This window comes from Cladophialophora psammophila (assembly GCF_000585535.1).
Source record: "Cladophialophora psammophila CBS 110553 chromosome Unknown aczJe-supercont1.1, whole genome shotgun sequence".
Classification (NCBI taxonomy): domain Eukaryota; kingdom Fungi; phylum Ascomycota; class Eurotiomycetes; order Chaetothyriales; family Herpotrichiellaceae; genus Cladophialophora; species Cladophialophora psammophila.
In genome coordinates this window covers 1435382-1451624 of record NW_006912922.1, presented here as the reverse complement: position 1 = coordinate 1451624, position 16243 = coordinate 1435382, and the positions used below count along the sequence as shown (strand labels likewise).

Here is a 16243-nt window from a genome sequence, read left to right as displayed (position 1 = left end):
TCGATTATTTGCGCAACATTCTTCATGTTCACGACGACTACACTGGTAATGCCAGTCGAAAAGCGAGAGGAGGCCTTGAGAAGACCGCCACTGCGCCTGCCTGTGATTGCGCCTAAAGAAGACCAGTCTTCCTCGGCTAGTTCCAGCCGCAGTGGCCCTAGTGTCCCTCCACGTTCCCGCCTACCTCCACGTTCAAGAAGCGGCTGCTGGACCTGTCGGTGAGTGGTGCACTCAAACTTAACCGTCTCCCATGTTAACCGCGGAAACAGTCATCGCAAGGTCAAATGCGATGAAACCAGACCCCTCTGCGGTCCATGTTCTCGTCTGAACCTCAGCTGCGACTTCAACCCCCGCGTCGCGTTTCGAGATGATACCTCTCGAGTTCTGGGACGCAATGCGGATGTTACCATCGCCGCAAGTCCGGTATGGGACCGTGAGTCTCAGTCCTCTCCTTCGACCACACCTTCTGGAGAATTTACTAATTTTTTGGCTGCAGCAAATTCTCCTGCGCTGACCGAAAACAGCGCTGGATCTGCCGTGGTGGACGACCTCCCGCCGTTCGCCAGTCTAACTACAGATGAGGACCGCGAGAAGAAGGCAGGGACTTCGAGCCCTGGAACGTACAACGTTGTGGTGGGTCCACAGAGCTTTCAACACCTCCCAGAATACAACGACGAGCCCGAAATCAAACGAGAACTGTTGCCAACTCTCCGCAGAGGCTCCATCGCAACCTCGCTCGCGAGCAGCCTTGGTCGCGAACCGGGCGTCGAGGCCATTCCACTCTCGGGAGACCCCAACACTGTTGTGTTACCCAGATTTCAAGACGTTAAACGGCGCAGTACATTCAGCTCCAATCGGGCTCATTCACCCACATCCCCCATAGTCCGACCTGCAATCATCAAGAGCGAAGCAATCATCAAGATCGAGGACCAAGAGGAAGCTGTGCTCTCCGAAGAATCAGACTCATTGAGCGAGACAGCCGGGGTGGGCCAAGAAGCCCGATACCTGCGACAGTTTCGCCAGGTGGTTTGGAAACATTTAGTTCCAGCAGAGCTCGACCAAAGAGATGGCATGGTACGGTCAAGTGTCCACATTCTGGAACACGCCGCGAATACTTTCCCTCCGGTGCGTGACTCTGTTGCAATGAACCCGAGCTTTGCTGATCCTTGCTACAGTTGCACCATGCAATGATGGCCGTCGCAGCCCTCAGTGTGGCCGTCCAAGAAGGCAAAGAATGGCTTGACGCGCTTCAATATTATCAGCAAGCTTTGCCTGCATTACAGTCCACTCTTCGAGGTCCCGACGACTTGTCGTCTGATGGAGCGTTTCTGACTCACTTCCTTCTACTCGTTTACGAGGTACGTCGAGATTCTTGCAGCATGATTCCATATTAACACTGCAAACAACAGATCGCCGCCGCCGAAGCCGAGCACTCGAATCTATGGTCGCAGCACCTGTTGACCCTTCTACAAATTTCGCTTTTACGCCGTGATGAATCAGGTCGTGAACTATTTCCGTTTGTTGTGTGGTGGATTTGCCACATCGACCTGGACGCCCTTCTCAGCGGTGCCGGCAGTGGTGGATACGTCGAGTCCTTGTTGAACAACGATTTCATCCCTCCCCCGAGCTTCCACTTGTACCCACTTGGTCACGACGGTTCGAGCGTTCTTTATGCCGAGGAGGTGGAGGTTCTCCCTACCATCCTACAACTCGATTATGAGGTGAGTATTCTTGCGATCCGGATGGCACTACTGGCACGCGAATTTCGGAGTGATATCACATTCGACGATGTGGATGCTCTCCAGAGAGACCAGGCCGTCCGCATACGCCAAAGTCAGATTTTCGAGATCCAGGAAGCGTTACGTCAGTTGTGGGTGACACCGGCCGTGATGATGATCCATCAAGAGGTCGAAACGCTCCCGACTCGGCCGAAACAGTTGTACGAACATGCTGCCACGTTGTATCGAGCATGTATTATCTACTCACATACATCCATGTGGCCTGGGCAACGACTCGAAACATCTCCAGACTACGACACGGAAATTGCAGTAGCTTCCAGTCAGATCCTGCAAATGGCCAGCAAGGCACTCGCGGAGGACCGATCATACTGTCGATATCTCGTATTCCCTGTGTTTATGGCCGGCTTCGTCGCGACAGATGGGGCGCATCGAATGCACGCGGTGGACCTGCTGCGCGAGATGGAGAAAACCAGCATCGGTCGCAATACAATGACAACGCGCAAAGCTCTGGCGGCGGTATACGAAAAACAAAACGAGCGATTTATGAATACCGGACAGAGTCTTGATGTGGATTGGATGCACGTGATGGTCCAAGAGGGTCTCCTGGTTGTAAATTTTGGGCTTTGATATTACCCCCCCCCCCCCTGTGAAGGAGAGTTTGTTCGCCTTTGCGCTGTGCTCATGTATGCCCTTTGGTGATGACGAACAAGCGCGGAGTTGGGAGCATTTTGTGCGGAGATGACCACAGATGTTTTGGAGAAGCAGCGAAGGCAGCGAGGACAGTTAAGCGACTTTCATTGTCGATACGCCTTGACATTCTCCGTACTTGTCTACATGCACAACAAATACATGTTAAGCTACCGCCTCCCTTGATATCCATACTTGACGGCTTCACCATTGATCCTCTTCCAGATTTCTTGACTAGGAAACTTTCGCAGACCTAACAAGTAGAAGCATAGAATTTCGAGCGAAAAGGAAAGTGAAGCGTTTACCTCTTTGGTCTTTTCACACTAGGACCAGCGAGAGCGATCTAGGATCCAACGAGACAGCGGCGGACAGGTTCGGATCGAAAGAGTTCAGTAGCATCTTTGGGGGCAAAAAACAGAAGAAAAACCCGGCTTGAATCTCTTGCTTGCAACGCAGGAATCCGTTAGCGTTAGTCGTGTGTGATTCGTGGGCGTTGGACGTCGAGGATAGGTGGAGAGGTGGATAGCGCCCATACTTGGCGTCCATTGAAACTTTAACCCACACACCATTGCTACGAGTAACAAGTACCTGCGAGGAACTCGGGATGTGCTCCCGTAAATCCGCCGCGCATACATATGTAGGTACCTTGCGCAGCTGAGGTTTCGAAGCCGGCGAGCTCTGCATTGCAGCATGCAGATTTGGCTGTCAGGGCCACTCTCTGGGGATGCTCTATTCCTCCATGAATGGCCTCACCTGTGGGACCGAGGAAGCAAGTTTGTATACGGGAATCCATGTATACTAACTCCGCATAGGTACCACTCCGTACTCGGTACCCATACGAGGATTTGTCTCCCCATCGTATGATCGGAATCTCAGTGCCGTGGACTGTTTAAAAGTACTTGTGACAGTAGCAAAAGAACCCTCCTTTCCGAGTGGTCCGTGCACGAGGGAGGAGCCGAGTAACAATCATCTCATCAGACTTATTTTGAGGAGAGATCTTTGCCAACACTGGTACTGTAATGGGCTGTTGTTGGGACCAGTCGGGTATCGACGCCAAATAGCGTCAATAGGATGGGGAATTTTTTTCGGGGTCGATTTAACGAGGACGACCGCCCTGCGCAGCCGTGGGTTTGCGGGAGTTTCCGGCCCTTCTTTGCAAATGTCCCCCAGTTATAGGACGGAGGATTCGCGGACGATCTGGAGGAGAACGAGGAGACGGCGTCGGTCACAGAAGAGAAGGAAAAGAGTTGGGATGGGAGAAGCTGGAAGTTGGATGGGCAATTTGCCATTTGCGGGCCCACACTGGGCGGCGCAGGGGTGGGCCACTGCAACTAGGCAAACGGGAATTCGCGGATTTCTTCGGCTTTGGGCTTGGAGTGGGGCTGTGGGCACGTGATAGATAGCCACTCCGGGCACTTTTGGCCCCTCGCGTGCCTCCTGAATCTTCAGCTTCAGCTCTGAACGGACCACGAATACCGAGTACGTACCTCGACACTGCATAATACCAAAAAGGCACCCCAAACCGGCAGCCTCAACTTCAGTTCGTCAATCCTTTCTTCAGGGCTGCTGTCCTCAGGGCTCGGAACCGCGTCGGACTGCTACTTTTTTCCACCAAAGCCCTCCGGCTTCTCCGCTCGACCGTCCTTTTCTGACGTCTTGCTCGCGGATCTCTCAACCAGTCCAGCCTTTTCTCCAGAGCATCCACCACCCCCTTTCCGTGGCTTGTGCTGCAATCCGTGCTAGACCACTGCAGTGACCTCGCCACCAAACAACTGTTGTGTTCCCAACTCTGACGAGCTCCATTTCAGACCGGCGGTGAGACACCTGACGGGCAATAACACCGGCCAGCAGATGCGGCGTGGCGGCCAAATTTGCGGCGAGGAAAGAACAGCGGAGGAGCCAAAGGAGGACGACAGGGAAAGGGGATCGGAAGACGAAATATTCCCAGCGTACTGATCGATACGGTTTCTGCTCTGGCAGCCTTATACCGGCTCCGACTGGACCAGGTCCAGCTTCATCCACCAAAAAGGTCCGCTTGAAGGATTTGTGCATGGGACGGCAGACGCGATCAGGGGCACTTGATTGCAAGCAGAGACTGATCGACAGGACCATCTGCTCTTGCTGATCCTCACAGATTCAAACCACCAAGCCTTTCCCCATCCAGCTTGGGACTGTTGCCGGAGATTGTACTCGCAGCTGTACGCGAGATCTCGTCTCAGGTAGGTGGAAGTCCCCAAATGCGCTTAACCCTGTGGTCGGATGCTCTTCGAGTGCAAAGAACACCTGATAGAGAAAGACGTCGCCGTTGAGCTCCTTTACCCAGTTGCCAATTTCTCCATCACTCGCCCCAATCCTGAGAGGGGACGGATCGAAAGAATGGTCCTCGATTGCCCTTGTGATACCGGCAGATAGGGCGATCGCGAAGGAAATAGGAATGGTAGGCAATAGTAGGTTTAGGCCTCAGCACCATTTTCCAGTGAGCGGTAGCATATCGACGAAGAAATGTCCGCCAAGACCCGGTGTGACATGTACACAAGTCTGACTCTTTGCTCGGCCCATCCCTGCCCATTACGCCCATCATGCCGCCAATAGTGGTTCATTGATTGAATGATGGACGTCATTGACATCAGAATCTCTCAAATAGAAGACGTGGAGACTCGTTGGCAGAAAGAGAGGGCGCCTCGACGATTCTTTGGTGTGGCATTGCCTGAGAATTATCGGTGAGTTGTGACCAATTTTCCTTTATCGATTCCTAAAGACGAGGTCAGTCTAGAACAACAGACGCCATAGACGATCTGTAAGAAACACAGCAGCTCGGAGGTTGGAGAAAGGCTGACACCCAGTACCTGCCGAAAGGAGATCCGGAGAAGAAGTCAGATGTGCCAAGAGCTGTGAAAGATATGCCTTTGCGCAGCGAAGATTCCTTGTATGCAAGCATTCACTTCACCCTCTTCCGCAAAAGCATATATTTAAAGCACACAGGATTCCTAGCACAATCGCAGACACAAATCAACTGGCCATTCTTAGGCTTGTGGCTGCATGTGTGGTTGGAAGAGTGGTTGCTCGATCAATCTTTTGAGTCCACAAATCCAAAACTCCGCCTAGGACTTATATAGCCACTCCTTCGTGACGGCAGTCTTGTGGGGAAAGGTTTACTCCAATGCGTGGGATTTTTGTTCCTTGAATGGGATGGAGGTCATGCTTTGTCTCATGTCGTGTGGACTGTGTCGTGGTAGGTCTGGGTCTGCGGCAGTCGCAGGCAGGGACGGGAAGAGTGAAATGGTTGATGGGAGGAGCGGAAACGACCATGCCCGGCGCCAAGGTTGTGTTTCGACTCGTTGTTGGCAGCTTGACTGAGACCCAGGGAGCAGGTCTGCCAGACGGCGTCTTGTGGGGTGTCATGCTGCGCTATAGCCTTGCCTGGTTGTCGTCGGTTTGCCACGCGAGGAACACTCTATGGATCACTCACCAGACCTCACCACGGTGACCAGGTCTCGGATGTTGAGCTCTCTGCAGCCCGCGGCTAGCTTGCGAGAAGAGTAAGAACTCCCAAGGACCCCTTGCAAGTTTTTCACCATCTCACCTGATTTATGTCACAAGTAGCCGGATGTTGTCCCCTTCGACAGCGTCCAATCGAGTTCCGTCGTGACAGAGCTCTCTTTGATGGCACCAGGACGAGCGCTGACGACTTGTAAGTCCTGGGGAGCTGGAGTGAGGCGGAGTTGCTCACGTTTGTCGTCAACGCAGGATGCACAGGTGAGAGGAGCTTGAGATTGGTCTTCCTCGGCTTGTTGGACATCGCCATATGCTCTCGCCACGGCTCCGAGAGAAATTGCCAGCCGTGAGAACGAAAGGCGTCGATGGTTGAGCGGGCGGAAGAAGGCATTGTGGGTGCGTTGCGCAGTAAAAAGCCCAGTGTCGAAGGTACTTTTTTCTCCCCTTTTCGGTTGTTGACGTTTTATGCGTCACCGCAACCCCTACCACTACCACCACCAACTCGCCCTTGTAATGCGAAAGTCAATACAAGCAGCGAGGCAGTTGTCCGAGTCGGTCGATGGACCTGACTAGGCAACCATCATTTCACAACCAAGCCCCCTTTGATTGGTTGAGATGCATTACTGCGCTAGGGAGAATCACGGTCCGACTCGCACAAAAACGGTCGAACTCCACCCATGTTCAAGCCATGTTCTATTTCACGCTATCGCTTGCCCATCGAGGGCGAGGTACAGGTAAATAAAGGAAGCGCTGTGCAAGAAACAATAGTTACAGTCTCTCCTTCGCATTCTTTGTCAGGAGCGCCCGGTTCGAAAAGTCCTGACAAATCCTAATCACCTTTCAAGCCATGCACCCTCTCGGCTTCCTCAATCCCTTGGATAATGTCCACAACTTCGATCCGGACAAACACATCCAGGATCTTGGGGGCAAGGTGATCGTCGTGACAGGGGGGAACAGTGGCTGCGGCAAAGAAACCGTCTTGCAGCTGGCAAAGCACCACCCACAGCGGATATACCTGGCTGCTCGATCGGAAGCGAAGTACGACAACGCCATGAAGGACATCTCGGCGGCAGCGCCCCATGCGAATGTCAGGTTTCTGCAATTGGATTTGTCTTCGTTGGCATCCGTCAAGAGTGCAGCGGACCAAATCCACTCGGAAAACGACAGGCTCGACATCCTAGTCAACAACGCCGGCATCATGGCCCATCCGCATGGTCTGACGCAAGATGGCTATGAGATCGAGTTCGGGACCAACCATGTGGGCCATGCGCTGCTAACCCGTCTCGTTCTCCCATTAATGCAAGCGACGGCATCGAAACCAGGCTCAGACGTGCGCATTGTCAACGTCTCGTCCGCCGCACATCAAATGGCCCCTGGCGCAGGAATTGTTTTCGCCCAACTGAAAACGCCCATGGACTCGTTCAACCCGGCACGACTCTATGGGCAGTCGAAGCTCGCCAACGTCCTGCACGCAAGGGAGCTCGCCAGACGGTATCCCGAAATCCTCTCGACGTCGATCCACCCTGGCCGCGTTGAGACGAACCTGACCAACGTCATGTTGGACCAGAACAGCTTCTTCGGCCGCTTTCAGAAATTCTTCGACTACATGGCGGGCGCTCTGCCCGTGCAGCAGGGCACGTTGACGCAACTCTGGGCGGCCACCTGGACGAGGCAGGAGGTCAAGAACGGGGCGTATTACGTTCCGGTCGGCAAGGAGAGTCTCGGGTCCAAGAAGAGTCGAGACACGGAATTGGCCAAGAAACTGTGGGAGTGGACAGAGTCTGAGTTGGCCGCAAAGGGATATTGAGTGCGAATGCTGGAGATTTCTCCATCAGCCTCACTGACAGGCGCAGAATAAGAACCATGATGGGTTTATCTTCCTCAACGCGACATCGACACTGTCCGGAACTGGGGTGATGAAGTGAGGAAAAAGCCAGGAAAGATCCTTGTATTGTCGAGCGCGTATCAAATTGTCCAGAGCAGATGGTCTTGTTTCGGTGTGTATCATTTCTCGCGTCTTTCCCGGCACGAATAACAATGTTCAACAAGGGCTTAGCAATAGTGTATTTCATGCGTTCATCCTGTTGCTTTGGAGTAACTTTTCAATAGGACGCAGTATACTTGAGGTTTCGACGCAAAACTGGTGGCCAGAGACAGAGTGGCGATTTTCTCTACACGCCAAGAGCGACCTTCTGCGCCCCCACATAATCTGGTGAAGTTTAACAAGAAAAAAAAAAAATTAGTCGTTGTCACCGAGGGTCGAACTCGATCAAAACCCCACCGGGAAAAAAAACTTGTAGCACTCTTTGAGAAGCGTGTCATCCTTAGTGCAGGGGCCATGCTAATCTTCTCTGTATCGTTTCAAATTGACCAACTATTACATGGTTAGCACGAGTTGAAAATGGGAATTTTGGTGGTACTCACATGGGATAGAATCCCAAAGGTATTTTACGTGGATGGTTTATATATCTCTTCAATTACTGCCTAGAGTGGGGACATTTTTTTGGCCTAGCATTCGACCTATCGACTGCTGCGCAACCCCGGACATACGGTCTCAAAATAAACCGTAAATCCGTCTCCATGCAAACAACGCCTCGTCACTTGCCCTCTGCACCACCCAAAAGACCATTCTACATCAAATCTCGTTCCCAAAAGAAGAACACTCTGGCACAATCCCATTCAAACCCTCCCCTCGTTATCATCGACTGGTGTCAATCCGACATCTTCCGCAGCCGGGGCCAACCGAATTATTCACACTTGCAACCTTCTGCTTCTCCACTGAGCGCCCTCGAGAATCTAGCTGCCTGTGCTGGCCACAAGTGTATCTGTGAGATCCGCGAATCGCCAAATGCGCCCATAGAAGCGCCTCCCTTCCTTACACAGCCCCACAGAAGCGGTTCCCCTTTTCCTTCACTGCGCAATCGGCTCTCTGCACGTCCCTCTGCCTCATGAAGAGCCCATCTCACATATTCCTCGGTCCAGGCTCTGCTGAACGGAGATTGGTCCAATAAAGAGACCTGGCGAGTCGAGCGAGGTCGACTTGACCAGCTCAGTGTGAGCCTGCGACATCGCTCAGGTTAATGGGGAACATCAAGCAACTGCTGACGCGTCAACCACTAATAGCACAGCTGACACCGACACGGCTGATCAAGCGGCAAAGACAAAAGGACTTGGAGGAGTCGCTGGCGAAGAAGACCAAGGAGCTCGACGAGTTGAAATCTACGCAGGAAGAGAGGTTCACGTCAACGGTAGAATAGGGGTTCAAGTCGAAATTAGCGGCAAATGAGGCAAACCTGCTACATCGTTTTCGATGGAGTACCCAGTAGTGGTTACATTTGTTAGCTGGTCCGCTAGACTAGGCATGGTCTTCTCGATAGAATCACTTCTCTTTCCGCTTCAGTCCCTCACGTAGAGCGTCCGTCTCTCCCGCAGATACGTATGTATGTAGTCAGGCGAAAGGGGCCAGATCAGACTCCCACGCTCCCACTCCACTCCGCTGGCCTTGTCGGATTCATCGAAGTGTTTGATGGACATAGTGAAAGCCAGAGAGTTCCCAGTGCGCGCATTGTGCCGGACCTTTCCTTAGGTAGTGAATGAAGAAGCTTGGGGCTAGTCGACAGACCGCGTGCTCGAAGTTGTCGTTCCATGTTGTTTCCTTCCGTTGATCTCTTCGTCGTCGTCGTCGTCGTCGTCGCAATCAACGGGTCAAGGACATGAACCAGAATCCTCTTCCATTTTCTTACCCTGCTGTATCATCCTACCCTGCTCTTTTCTGCTGTGGCAGATGACATTATGAACCGTCCTGCCCTGGGTGCCGTACACCTCGAGCACCACAACTGAACCCTGCGCATAATATCCATCAGCGAGGTCAAGCACAAACCCTCTCCCTTCAAGGCCTGGATGCGTATGACATGCCCCAGGTACCAGGCCATACAGCGACCATCCCATATGCACCTGCGCAAAAATGCGACCCCGATGCAACAGCCATCACTCCCCCAACCCATTCTCCAGATGCGACAGTCATTCTACCCTCGACCTATACCCCCGGTGCAGCAGTCATCATACCCAACAAGGCATTGCCAGAGACCGTCCGAAGCTCAGTATTGAGAAGTCGCCGTCCGTGCAGTTAGCAATCCTAATCCCGGAAGTGCATGTCAGATATGCCGGAGCTCATCAGGAAATCCTCATCATAAGACAGACGAGCACGGAAAGCATCGGTATTACGATCATTCGGATAACGAACCTCTTCCAGAGGTTTTGAGAATTTTGTACACCCCGGTTCCAAAAATCGAGGGTGGCGCAGAGACACTCCGCCTACAGGCAATTGAAAGTAATGCTGCGATGGCAAAGATGTGCGAGCGATATCCAATCTCACGAGAAACCCACCAGCAACCATTCGAGACCCTTCCTCCAGAATATGACCTCGTCGTTAATCGAGCCCAACGCCATCAAGGTAGGTATGCCTGTTGACCGACAGAAGGAGCTCCGAGAGGAATTTGAGAAATGGGGGCAGCGGGATAGCTCCTCAGATCCGTGCAAAATGAGCTCCAGCCAATGGCATGATCTCAATACTGAGAAGAGCGAATTGGCACACCAAGTTATGCGCACCTGTTAGCACTGCGCCGGTCGGGGAGCTAGAGGAGAGACCTAGTGGACGACTCTTGTAGCCACGCCTACTCCGAAAATCAATCAGGAAGGGCATCAGTTCCCATATTTTGTGCTTGCCAAGCTTGCAGGATAATCTCTCTCTCTCTCTCTCTCTCTCTCAAAAAAAAAGTTGAAAAAAAAAAAATCATAGGATATCTGTACCGTCGAACGGCACGAAGCACCAACTTTGACCTGTCAGATCACGAGATAGAAGATTCCCATCGACCAGCAGAACACCATCCCCAAGACGTTCCTTTCTTGAGTCGCATCATAAGCAGCACGTAGTTGAGTGGATCATTGAAAATTGCGCTGGAATGTCATTGCTCAGTGAGATCAGTGGTATAATTCAAGCATTGATCTTGTCTTTGACAAACCCTTTCCACAACTCGGTACATATCTCTTCCAACTTCAACAGAAGAGATAAGCCAGTCGATCGGCACCTACAAGACTTTGAGCAAATAGATTGCTCGGAGATTCGCTGCTTCTTATTACGAGCTCGCAGTTGAATAGTGGAGCCACCCGCGGGGCCCAGGAAATCGCAAATCGACAAAGCACGCATTCTCGTCTTTCACCTCCAAGGTACTGTAGGAGCACAAATCTCCCCGCTCCACAGCGAGACAAAAAGCATCATCTCTCAACTCGCTTCGCGTCAACCTATCATGCAGCGAGCTTGTGCTGTAGCAGACGCATGGTAAGACACGACCCGGCCTCTGCTCTGTGACGGACTACGACGTTAAGGCGGCGGTCCACAGATTTGCCTGGCCAGAAGAGTTGGCCATTGAAGCTGGACTAATCAAAGAGTCTAACGACTAGAGCCTGGAACCGGCACCGAGCCCGTCGACGTGTGGCGTGTGAATCCAAGTTCTCTTCATCAGGACATCCTAGATAGTCCATGGATGAAAGGGCACCTCTATGCGTTTCCGACAAGTTCGAATCACCGAATCACCGTCAATGGGCAGGAGTCAGTACAGTACCTACATAGCATAGAGCAGGCAGATAATAATGCGTCGACTCAAAGCCTTCATTCTGCCATGAGTTCCTCACCGGCCACTTTCGTATTGCCTGCTCTCAAACGTCGGCTAGTGCTTCCAACGACACGCTGGAGTAGGCCGTCTGGACAATGTCGCTCTTGTCGTACGGGATTGGTGTGAAGAACCACCACCACAGAACGAGCACGCTCGGGCGGCGTTGTGACAGTGACAATACCCACAGAGAGAACAATCTGACGTGCGATACAGTGACAGCGACCTCGGGCCCTCACTCATGCGCTATGGCTATGTTAATCTACCACGTATTTGAGGAGTGCATGCCTAGCCTCTTCCTCTCTCTGAGGTAGCGATTTTGCCAGCGCCATTGCGTACAGGCGTTTGAACGCATGGAGACTACCTCCTGTCTTTCTTAATTATCCAGGTGTCTCCTGTCTATAGTCCTAGCTGGTTCACAAGTAGGTTTGGGTTGAGTGGGGATTGTTACGCGTCCCAACAACGACCTGGACCGAGGATGACGACGACCCTGGGTCTCTGACTGTCCCTGATTGTTGACAGCCTTGTCCAATCCCTCTGCGCCCTCGTGCTGGTCTGTCTGCCCCGTGTGCTCAGTGGGGTTATCGTGCTCGGTTGCCTCTGTCCCTCTGTCTGTCGCTCTATGTTTTAGGCTTTTACCGTTCCGTCCCACACTGTCTTCGTGTTGACCTTGTCTGAGGGCGTTCCGCCCCAAAGAGGAAATGGGAGCATGGTGCCCGGAGTGGCTGGTCTTACTCCCTTGGGGCCTGGCCATGGTCCTGGTTCCCGGAAGGGTTGGTTGGCGTGTCTGCTTTTGGTGCGCCGTGCATCGTCGAACGTTCCTGCAAAGCAGGCCTGGGGCGTTGTGCCGTGCATCACCCCATTCAGTTTTCTCTCCTGGCCGTCCAAGGTTGACCAAGTACCGCTGACATGAGCCCTCGAGCCCACCGGCATCAGTGTTTGGTAGGTATCGGCCCACATCGGCGCCGGCACGTTCTTTCACAACGGGGCCTCGAGCTTGACTTCTTGGACTTGTTGTGTTCAAACCCTCTGACTTCCACCTCAATGGCGCGAAGAAAGGTAGTAACGAGCTCAAGAGTCGGCTGACTGATAAACAGAGTTTGGCGCCACCAAAGGTAGCTAACGTCAATTTTCAAGCAACATCCTCTGGAGATTCATTTATTCTTTCTATTCTAGACTTCGCTGCCGCCTCATTGTATAGCATTTTGTAGTGTCTTGATAAATCTCTTGATAAATCTCTTCCCAGTTCAGGAGGCGCTGTTGAAGATGGCCAAACGTCGAGGTCAATCTGGCGTCGTTCGAAGAGGTTGTCGATGTGGAGATAGACGACGGCGACGTCAGATATCTAGGATATTGAATCACGTATGTACTGCATTTGTACGAAGCATGACTAGTACATAGAAACGAACGCCAGCAAAATTTAGTGTTGGCCATTTTCCGACAAGCATCAAGCGAGCTTGAGGTTGTACGAAATCGAGGTCGAGGTTGCTGTCCGGACGCAGTCTCAGTATGGAAAGTAGGATGGAATCGGAGATGTTTGCGAACCCATGACGGCGTAAATTTCTAGGTCATTGGGCGAGTCGTGTACAGCGGAGGTTATTTTACGGCGAACAGGTCTGATTGAATATTTTCCATTGCCACGGCTATGTATCTCTTGTTTTCCTGACATGCTCTGTCCGAGCGCGTTTGGCAAGCGAATGCGTGGTTGATGAGCTGATTTACCAACTAATCGTGTTGAAACCGACGAAGTGCTATCTACTATTATTATTAGCTGCCACTGCTAATGCCTAATCAGGCGCTCCTTCCATGACCAACATTGGAACCGAGGAGCAACTCGAGGTTGTTTGCCTGGACTTCCCGGTAACGTGGCTTCCGCAGCAGACGTTGTAAACGCCGGGGTAAAAATTTGGTGGATCGCTAGAGGATCAGACCATCGGACTCGACGCTGGTGGTCCTGTAGGTGGCCGATTGCCTGTTTGCTCAGCTTGCGGATCGCTTGCCTCCCGAGTTCGCCGATCCTCTATGACACGTGTGAGATTTTTGCCATGCCTCCTTGACCTTGTTCTGATCTGTAAAGACGAGGGAGGACAGCAAGTATTGCTGCGCGTCTGGTAGGGCAAGTTGGCCATCAGCCCAAACTTCGGAGAACGCGGCTGGGTATGGACTGCTTTCCAAAATGGTCGGCAAGTTTTTCCGGTTTTCGGCGATCCCCATCTTGTGTGGCTGTCATCTCGGCCTTGTATTCGCTCAGGATCTTGGTTGTAACACTTTGGAATTCGTGTCAGAGCTGTGGTCGGATGACAGGCTCTGGGCGATTGCCTTTCCAGACTCTTACCTGCATCAACGTAGTGAACTGGCTAACAATGGCGAGCAGTAGGTCTCCCCTGATCTGCGCAAAGTTTGCATGTCCCTCAAACGCGTGGTCAAAACACTCCAGGAATCTTTGCTGTGCGTCGTCTCGTTGTACCGCCCAATTGACATAGGTCCCCAACTCTTGAGTAAATGACATCATGTCGAACGACGCAGACTCGACCGTAGCAGGTGCTTCGACAGCAGGTGTTTTCCGAATGCAGTCGCTTGGGGGCGAATCCAGGCATATCCAATGGATCGCGAATGATTGGCATTTGACTTCCTTTTGTTTCAAGGGGTCATCTGGGGAGAAAGGTGGTGATGGAAACACCGTGTAGAGCGTGATGGCTCTCGGTTAACTTGGAAACTGTAGATGCCAGTCGCGGTGAGAATTCACTACATTCGCGGAGTCTGTGGCCGGGGGTTTTGAGGGCGCCGTCCATATGGACCTTGGCTATTGCCAGCAGAAGATCTGGCAGAGAGATTCTTGCGAGTTGACTCGCTGTAACGTTCTGCATTGTTCCCACCTCGTTTATGTCTTTACTGTCTGGCCATTTTGCGAGAAGATCGCTGGCGTTGGGTCCACGTGACCGCGATGTCTGGTGCGCTTGCTGACCGCACTCTCTGTGACGAAGTTGGGGTTTGAGGTCCAATAACGCTTGAAGCAGCGTTTTGCTGGAGAAGAGCTTGTATCTTGCTGGGGATGACAGAATCCTGCGGTTTGCCGGGGATGGGGGGTTATTTATACATCTCGATATACATACCTACACCTATTCAGAATGCTTAGTAGAAAAGCAGTCTACAGCGGGCCGGCCCTTCCTGCGAAGCGGACTTGCCAATTGTACATGCTCTGCCTACTGGGTACTCCGTGCAACGGGTGAAGCAAATCCACAACAGACGGCGGTCTCATGAATCTATCAGCTTCTTGGGAGGGGTCATGTTTTTATCACTCTTGATAGGGTATCCCTCACTGATATCAGCTTCGCCCCCCGCAACCTCCGCGCCACTCTACCTATACCTAAAGCACTCTTCTACGATTCACTACCTCCAGTCAGACGCCCACGGATATGTTTTTGACGCCCGGAAACATATCGAGCTCTGGGAGGCAAGGGCATGAGAGAAATACGATGGTTGGTCGCTAGTCCAGACTTGGCCATCTGTCAAGGTCACGGATCCTGATCTACGTGATCAATCTCAATGGGTAATGAGTGGTCGGATTGTATACAGTACCAAGGACCATCTAGAAAGGGTGAAAGTGGCTGTGAGCGACGGACTGTGACCGCAGGATACTCTGGGAATCATGTGTTAATACAGATTGGCAAAGATACTCAAAAAAAAAAAGGTACTTCAAATAACACCAATATAGCGTCATTTGTCGTAGTACCGACTCGCCGAGTTATTCACAGGACATCCACGGCGGGGTCATGTGACTGGAGATGCCAAGAGATAGGCCCTGACACCATCCCCAGACCGAAGAGGCACTATTTCGGGAACTATTTCAGCGGTGTAGCACTGAGCCTGCTGTTGCCAAAGTCAATCTGGTCTTTAAGAGTTTAATATTATGTCCTCAGCGCACTGTGTTTCTGTCTGCCCAGGAGTAAGAGTCTGCCTCTTTATGTACACTTTGCACAGTGGCGACAAGATCTCTCCTCAATAGATCTAGCCAGCCTCGTTCCATGTATTCCTTCTGTCGAGTGGCATGGACGAGACTGATTGGGACTCTCGCAAGGTAGACTAGTGGCTTGGCTAGCGGTGAGGGCGAGGGCGAGGGCGAGGGCGAGGGCGTTGCCATTTGTCCACCCCAACAGGACCGGATTCGGGAGATTCGCATCCTAGCAACCGTGACCCTGGTATGTTTCTTCTACTCCGTTTTGAGCGTGCTGGACAAATGGCTTTGCCGGTGGGAGTGGTTTCGAAAGCTGGTTGCCCGATTCGATGGTCGTCGAGATCGAGTGCTCGTGGCCTGTCAACATCCCGAACGACAACGAGTGAGATATCACTGGCGGACACTGACGCCATGGTGTTTTGAGCGGAGGCCGTGCCCCTAGTCTGTTGATCTGTTTCTGCTCGTGCAGATGGAATTGGTTTGGGCTCGTCGGCACTGAGTGGAATGATTCCCGTGGCACTCACATTCGCCGGGATAGAATCTTCTGGCGAAGGGACGGAGGTGGAAATAGACTCACCAAGCTGATGGGGAATGGGAGGCGGGAGGAGGCTTGCCGTGGTTGTCGCTGTGGAACCAATATGGTTGAAAGCACATGTTATCTCTGTCTTCGCCCAGATGCTGCCATCGTCGAGCTGTGA

General features: G+C 52.3%; 2 protein-coding genes across 2 annotated transcripts; both read left to right on the top strand.

Moving 5' to 3' along the window:
- Positions 1-48: 48 nt before the first annotated feature.
- Positions 49-2366, top strand: A1O5_00510 (uncharacterized protein; the record flags this gene model as incomplete). The annotated part of the gene is made up of 5 exons (XM_007741129.1): positions 49-218; positions 270-433; positions 497-1125; positions 1176-1358; positions 1410-2366. The coding sequence occupies 5 exons, from the start codon at positions 49-51 to the stop codon at positions 2364-2366; spliced, it is 2103 nt and encodes a 700-aa protein (XP_007739319.1).
- Positions 2367-6768: 4402 nt separating this feature from the next.
- A1O5_00509 (uncharacterized protein) lies at positions 6769-7728 on the top strand (the record flags this gene model as incomplete). Its single annotated transcript, XM_007741128.1, has 1 exon — positions 6769-7728. One exon carries the CDS (start codon positions 6769-6771, stop codon positions 7726-7728), a length of 960 nt encoding a protein of 319 aa, XP_007739318.1.
- Between the last annotated feature and the right edge of the window lie 8515 nt (positions 7729-16243).